The sequence below is a fragment of the Crocuta crocuta genome, unplaced genomic scaffold (assembly GCF_008692635.1).
Source record: "Crocuta crocuta isolate KB4526 unplaced genomic scaffold, BGI_CrCroc_1.0 scaffold72, whole genome shotgun sequence".
Classification (NCBI taxonomy): Eukaryota; Metazoa; Chordata; class Mammalia; order Carnivora; family Hyaenidae; genus Crocuta; species Crocuta crocuta.
Window position 1 is genome coordinate 1,738,193 of NW_027529427.1, and position 8,199 is coordinate 1,746,391.

At 40.7% G+C, this 8,199-nt stretch overlaps 1 protein-coding gene across 2 annotated transcripts in view; it reads left to right on the plus strand.

Moving 5' to 3' along the window:
* Positions 1–8,199, plus strand: part of CD163 (CD163 molecule) — a 33,606-nt gene that overhangs the window by 16,642 nt on the left and 8,765 nt on the right. For both annotated transcript variants that reach the window (XM_077759061.1, XM_077759062.1), the window contains exons 7-10: positions 5,738–6,052; positions 6,151–6,465; positions 7,045–7,137; positions 7,219–7,533. In XM_077759061.1, the coding sequence (XP_077615187.1) occupies positions 5,738–6,052; positions 6,151–6,465; positions 7,045–7,137; positions 7,219–7,533 (1,038 nt within the window). The remainder of the gene's footprint in view (positions 1–5,737; positions 6,053–6,150; positions 6,466–7,044; positions 7,138–7,218; positions 7,534–8,199) is intronic.

The window sequence follows — 8,199 nt, forward strand, 5'->3', positions numbered from 1 at the left end:
CGTGAGCCCAAGTCAGACGCTTCACAGACTGAGCCACCCAGGCGCCCCGTCAATTCTATTTTCTGCTAAGCCTACGGTTTTGTCACCATCTCAGTTTGGGGGACAGGATTATTAGGGCATGTGATTTTTCCCCCCAATCTTGCAAGTTCCAAATGATAGGTCTCTCAATTAATTATGCATAGTAGCTGCAGAGAGAGCATGCCTCGCTCACAAAATTGGTATTTTTCTTTCTTTTCTTTTTTTTTTCTTGCTGTCTGGCTACATCTAGCCTTGAGTTTATCTCTCTCTTGTAAATGCTGAAAGTGGCAAGGAGGATTTTATGTCATGCCAACATTCTGATTTTGGTTTTTTGTTCTCTGATTATGTCCTCTGACTTGTTGGCTTCAACGAGGACAGGGTCTTCTTTTCAAGGTGACGTTTGTCCAAATATCTTCCCCAAGATAACAAGACATTAGCTTTCCAGCCTATAATATCTGGATTATTATAAATTTTGCCCATCCGTTCCATTTAACGACATCCAAAATTTAGGATTTATTAATAGAGCACCTCACTTATGATAATGTATTCTGAATTAGTTAGCATTCTATGCAACTGCATATGATAAAAATCCTGCAGTGTGGAATGACACATTCAGTTACTATTCTTTCTGTCAGCCTCCTCCTCTGTTCTACTACAGAATCCTATGACCATCTCTACCATGGCAATTATCTTACTGAATTTGTATATTTGCATTTATGTCTTTTCCAGGAGGCTATAAAGTCCTCATAAACAAGGGCTGTGTCTTTTTGCAGTATCTCCAAAACAACACTTGCCTCATGATGAAATAAAATCTGTTGAGTAATCAATGTAAAGTATATGGATTAAGTATGTATATGTATACACACACACATGCATATTTCTTTGTACTTTTAATGAGAATCAGAATTTGACTACTATATTACGTATATATCTGTAGCTGAAGCTCTATTTCTGGACATAAAATAATAGTGATGATCATTGGTTACCACTTCCTTTATAGTTCTATATTCTTCCAACCTATAATTTTGATTTAGAAAAATACATATAAGACAACAAATCTGGTTGGCTACTAAAATAATTGTTAATATTTCATAACGTGTTAAAAATATGCCTGTATCTAAAAAAGAAACAAAAAAATTTTATTTTCTCATACAGAAATCCACTTTTTAAAAAACTAATTAAAAAACAATAATTTAAAAAAAAAATCCTGCAGTGTGATAAATTGGCAGTGTAAGGCGGACCTCTTTGTTTACAGAACTTTTTTTATCTTGGTGCCAGCTGTGTTCTCTGCTTTTTTTTTGTTGTTGTTAACTCTTTTGTTATAATTATGTAGCTTTTGGAAGCTCTTGTACTGACAGGGGCATAGGTCTTTAGTTCTCTTCTTGTTTTGCTAGAAATAGAATATGTAATTTTGTGTCTTCATTTCTTGATACTTCCAGAAGATTCCCAGGGGGAAAATGATGGAAATACTATCTCCCTGCCTGCCAAGTTCAAACTACAAATTCCATTATCTGTTTAAATTTTTAAGAGTTCTTAGTTTCATAGAGCACAGGGCTTCAGGGCTGAAAAGGGCCAAAGAACTCAACAGAGTGGGAAGACTAGAAAGATAACACAACAATTTATCTCTGATTCGTAGTTTAGACAGACCAGTCACAAACAGGTCTAAGAAATTTTGCTACAAAATGACTGAATCCTAAACATTCTATGATGCTGACAGCTGTGACTGTGCTATATTTTGCTAAGGTTTGAGAAATAGTTTTGATACTAGAGTGATTTATACTTCTTCAGAGTCTGGAAAGGAATAAATGTATTAATGCATCTTTAAATCGTAGTGTGTATTTTATCTATTACTACACAAAAGGAAGTATTGAACAAATTCTTATATTTGTTCTTCGTGTCTTCATTTGATTACAGATTTACTTACTTATGCCAGGGGAAGTTTAAATTATTGATCAAAGAAGCTAAATCCAGGCACAGAAATCCAGTTAATGGCTTTTATGTTAAAATGCAATCATGGGTTTAGCAGGAAAGAAATCTCTTAAAGGAGTGAATCTTGAACATTCTAACCTTGTATGCAGATAAATGATACAAGGAAGCCAGCTCATGGTGCAGATTAACGTATTCCCAACAGATTATGGGGAAAAAAGCTAGAAGGGAATCTCCAAGTCATTTCAGCATGGAAGAATTTCCCTTTGCCCAGGATTCAAAGGTTTTAGGAAAAAGGAAACACGAGGCTATTTATAGAGGGGACTTGTTTTCCAAGTGCTTAGCCAGTTTTCACCATGAAAGAGAACATTGTTTGGTTTCGTTTCATTTTGGGGGGTTTGTTTTTGCCCTGGCTGTTATTTTATTTTGTCCAGATGGATCAGGTAAGAGGGCAAGAGGTCATGAGAAAGCTGAATTGGGCTCCGTCTAGGAAGCTGGTTTTATTTAAAGGTTTAGGTCTGTCCAAAAGTGGAATGAGGTCAAATGAATACTAGCTAATGGTGTCTTAGAGGAAGTTCATGCTCAGATAATGATTTAACAAGACCGCATTAAGGACTCAACGCAAGAGTCTTTCGTTCTTTTTGTTGTTGCTGCTGTTGTTGTTTTAAATGTTTTTTTTTCATTTTTTTGCATTTATTTATTTTTGAGAGACAGAGTGTGAGCGGGGGAGGGGCAGAGAGAGAAGGAGACACAGAATCCAAAGCAGGCTTCAGGCTCTGAGCAAGCGTTCAGCACAGAGCCCAAGGCAGGGCTGGAACCCAAGAACTGTGAGATCATGACCTGAGGCAAAGTCGGACACTGAGTAACCGACTGAGCCACCCAGGCGCCCCGAATCTTTCATTCTTTGTGGTGGAGAAGCATTATTTGCTTTAGACTTGGAGCTGTGTTTAGAGAGCAACGGATTCTTCCACTCACATTTGGATAGAAACTTGCTTTGTACGGATGTAATAGGTCAGTGATGACATTTTAACACACTGCGGTGTTTTATATAAACTGTTACAATACAGAGCATAGTCAGATTGGAAACAATTTAGGAAATTGGCAAGTGCTGATAGGATATCGGTGTCATGCTAAGGGTAATGTCAAGGGGTCACAAGAATTAGTGACCTTGACGGCAGCCATTTCTAAAACAAGTATGCCCTCTAGAAGGTCCCATTTCAAATGCACTTTCTTTCTTTAAAAAATAAATTAAGGGGAATAGTTCGTATCTCCCAAATACTTTGAATCATCTTTGAGTGTGCCAAAAGAAACTCTTACTTGCCTTGATGATAGGACTCCTCAACTTGGCAAAGAGTATCCTTAAAATCTGAGCTCCATTTCCTTACCTTAATTTCTGGGATATCTTTTCTCTACGTTTTAACTCCCATTCGTGCTGAATTATTCATAATTCCTCAGTTGCGCTGTGCTATTTCATGACTGTTTCCTTTAGCTGCAGATTCACACATTGTTTACGTGGCAAATTACACATCTCTTTATTTCAAAACTCAGTTCTGATTTATGGCACTCCCTGTGGTTTTCCTACAAAGCCCCAAACAGAGCCGATGACACCTTCATTTGTTAGTTTTGTACTAACGTATAGTTTTAGTTTGGGACTCATCATTATATGAACACATGTATCTTCTGCTAAACCGTGCTTTCTTGGGGGAGAGGCGATCCATCAGAAACTGAGCAGCCTTGAAAAGAAGTAGCCTTTTCCCAGGTACACAGGTTGGGAAACATAAATAGAGAGAAACATTTCGGCAGAGGCACAGAAGGATGGCATGTGCAGGCTTCTTTAAGGCTGGGGCAACAGGTATGATTGATGGAGTAATAGATATGAAAGCCTTCAAGGTGACATCACAAAGTATTTTAACGTTTGCTAAGAAATTCGCGTTTATCATCTCTCTTTAATTTTAATGGATGGGTGACATTAGAGAGTCTATGAAAGCTCTCTATGCTTCAGTTTCCTCTAATGAAAAGTGACAGTAATAGTGATACCTACTTCACAAGAATTACCCAGCAAGTGATCAGTACACATTAACTGCTATAGTTACGATTAGTAGTAGTCATCGTCGCCATAGTAGTAGTGTAGTATCTATTTTCACTGGTGGACTGAACTGTGACAGACTTTTTAGCCCACACCAGTGCCTAAAACATTGTAGGTACTTAATACTATTTGTTAAAGGATAAACTATTGTATAAAGAGTAAAGAAACATCGAATTGCCTTGAAGACAAAGAAATCACATGAAAATAGTTGAAATGTTATAACACATCTCTGATGGCATAAATGTTTTAGAAAGAGGCTCAGAAGCAAGGAGATGACTTAGGAAGCCATTGCAAAGGTCTACATGACATGATGACAAATTACATTAAAGCAGGAGCTACTGATGTGAAGGTCCGACAGACCTCGATGATTTTCCCCGTATGCAGTGTACTGTGAGGGTCCAGATTCTAGGCTCTGGAACATATGTCTGGCTTCAAAACCCTTTAAACTCTTCACTAACTCCTTATGTGACCGTCACAAATTACTACACCTGTTTCAGTTATTTTGTCTATAATGGGATAATATTAATAATTATATCCTTAGGGATTAATCCTTTAGGATTATATGGAGTGGCGTTTGTTCAGTACTTGTGAAGTGCTATGTATAAAATAGGCTCTCATTTAATGTTCAGTACTAATACTTTTATCATTATTTATGAGATAAATGAGATTTTTAAAAAGTGGTTGGATTTTAGGTGATTTTTTTAAGTTTATTTATTGCTTTTTTTAGAGAGAGTGAGTGGGTTGGGGCAGAGAGAGAGGGAGACAGAGAATCCCAAGCAGGCTCAACACTGGGCTTGAACTCATGAACCTGATCTGAAGGATCAGATTCATGCACAGAAGGATGGTATGTGCAGGCTTCTTTAAGGCTTGGGCAACAGGTATGAATCTGATCATGACCTGAGCTGAAATCAAGAGTCAGATGCTTAACTGAATGAGCCACCCAGGCACCCCTTCGGTGATTCTAATTTGGTCTGAATAGCACTAATTAAGCAAAGAATACTGTGGTCCTGTCAGTACAAGAATTCATTCAATTTTGAACACATTATGTTCTGATGTTCAAGAAGATATGTTTATGAATATAAATTTAAAGACAAACATATAGATGAAAACATATTTATTGGCAGTTAAGAGAAAGTGAAAGAGTCAAGGATAGACTTCCCTTGGTCAGGGAATGCATGAAAGGTTCTGATAAAGTGTGTCAGACAGGAAAGAAGAGAAAATAGGAGAAAAGAGAATCTCATGTGTCAAGTGTAACATATAGCAAAGGGAAGAAGAAATCCCACGATCAGTTTGAAACAGGAAGTACATTGCAATGCTTTATATAGAACCATTCAAAAAGATCAGGCCAGCACCAGATTGCTGTGGGTAGAGAATTGAGTATATGGCTAAAAAATACAAAAAGAAGATGCATGCTGGCTGTGGTCTCCAGTGTTATGAATAATGTACACAAAATATTGAAAGGAGAGGGCTATCATGCTTCTAGGAATGCTTGATTCCAGGAGATAAAGTTCTAAAAACTCTCTCAGATGCATTGGTCCAATGAGGAATGGGGAGATCTAGAATTCGCTATGCCCAACTGTAGGCAGAAAAGCCAAGGGGAACAAGTGTGGAAAATCATTAAACACCCTGGCCTCCCCTTTCCACCTCCATCGTGAAGGAAAGTCTGGGAATCATGCCATTTCTCACTGAAATATTATTATTTTTCAGCCCACAGGGAACCCCGACTAGTTGGAGGGGACATTCCCTGCTCCGGTCGTGTTGAAGTGAAACATGGCGACACGTGGGGCACTGTCTGTGATTCCGACTTCTCTCTGGAAGCTGCCGGTGTGCTGTGCAGAGAATTACAGTGTGGCACAGTCACCTCTATCTTAGGGGGAGCTCACTTTGGAGAAGGCAAAGGCCAGATCTGGGCCGAAGAATTCCAGTGTGAGGGACACGAATCCCATCTTTCACTCTGCTCAGTAGCTCCCCGTCCGGATGGGACTTGCGGCCACAGCAGGGATGTCGGAGTCGTCTGCTCAAGTGAGACCCAGAGAACGTGTTCAATTTGTTCCCATCCTGCCAAGGGGGTGGGAGGAGGTCATCACAGACATCTTTTTAAAAGCCCTGTCTCCTTCCAGGATACACGGAGATCCGCGTGGTGAACGGCAAGTCCCCGTGTGAGGGAAGAGTGGAGCTCAAGATACTTGGGACCTGGGGATCCCTCTGCAACTCTCACTGGGACATGGAAGACGCCCACGTTTTTTGCCAGCAGCTCAAATGTGGAATTGCCCTTTCTACCCCAGGAGGAGCACATTTTGGGAAAGGAAGTGGTCAAATCTGGAGGCACATGTTTCACTGCATGGGGACCGAGCAGCACATGGGAGATTGTCCTGTAACTGCTCTGGGTGCCTCGCTCTGTTCTGCTGGGCAAGTGGCCTCTGTAATCTGCTCAGGTATGAAGATGAAGGACAGCCAGTGATGAGCCTTTCCCATGGGGGTGTGCCTTAGAGGCGGGTGTCCCTGTAGGGAAAAAGAACAAAAATAACAGGGCATGATCTATTTAAGGGATCGGGGGAAGTGTGTCAGAATATTAATCTCCTGTGTCTTTTAAAAAATATATTTTTTATGTTTTTATTGTATTTTTGAGAGAGAGAGAGAGAGAGAGAGAGAGATCATGATAAGGAGACACAGAATAAGGAGCAGGCTCCAGGCTCTGAGCTGTTGGCACAGAGTCTGATGCTGGGCTCGAACTCATGAATGGTGAGATGAGGACCTGAGTGGAAGTCGGATGCGTAACTGACTGAGCCCCCCAGGCACCCCTCTCCTGTGTTTTTAGAAGGAAAGTAAACTTAATTTTCATAGACTTCCTAATTATCTAGTGTTTACCATGTGCTGGCTCTTTGCAAAGCACCCGATGCATTCCCACCCTGGTTGATCCACCACCTTCCTGTTTGTTCTCAGCTCATCTATCATCTTCCTTCCTCACCCTAACTTTCTGTATCTTGTATAACTGAACAGTTTGGCATTTGCAGGAAATCAGAGTCAGACACTCTCCCCGTGCAATTCATCATCTCCGGTCCCCACGAGATCTACCCTTCCAGAACCAAGTGCTGTTGCTTGCATAGGTGAGGATCAGTGACCAATCTACAAAAACGATCTCAATCCTTAAGAATGTGTTTTATTAATATGTTATTTTCTCTCTCCAGGGAGTGGCCAGCTTCGCCTGGTAAATGGAGGCGGTCGCTGTGCTGGGAGAATAGAGATCTACCACGAGGGCTCCTGGGGCACTATCTGTGATGACAGCTGGGACCTCAGTGATGCCCACGTGGTGTGCAAACAGCTGGGCTGTGGGGTGGCCATCAATGCAACTGGGTCTGCCCATTTTGGGGAAGGAACGGGCCCCATCTTGCTGGACGAGGTGAACTGTAAGGGAAAAGAATCCCACATTTGGCAATGCCATTCACACGGCTGGGGAAGGCACAACTGCAGGCATAAGGAAGATGCAGGAGTTATCTGCTCCGGTAAGTTCGGCACATAAGCTCTGGTCACAATTACATAAGAAAGGATGGGGGGAGGCGCAGAAGCAAAGTGTAGTGAGGGACATTAATCTGAGAGAATTCCCCGAAAAGCAGGTTTAGAAGCAAGGGAGTATAACCTCAGAAAGAGAAAAATACAGAACCAAGCATGCCCATCACGAACATGACCATAAAACTGTTACCGAGGAGTCCTTTTATAAATATAGGTGGACCTTCCAATCACTGTCTAAAAAAGTAGATTAAAAAGGACAGGAGGAAATACCTCCAGCACTACATACTACAGAGCAAAAGATAATTACTGCACCTAAATCATTTTGCATGATAGACAAATGAAATTTACCTGTCAGAGGAGCCAAAGGTATCAATCATAAAGGTCCACTGTCTTTATTGTGTATGCATGGCAAGCTTTAGAAACTACTGTGAGACAGGAAAGTGTAGTCAGTTGTCATATATTCGGAAAAACAGAACTATGACTCACTTAGGGAAGTGAAAAATCCTATACGCGCTTAATGACATAACCTGGGAGAGGACAGACACGGCCAACTGTGAAGAGTCAGAAAAGGAAATATTCCACTTTAAGGTAATGTACACAACACGGGCTGTAGTGTCTGCGTGTCTCCCTAAAATGTAACTACTAAGAGAGGTGCAAAA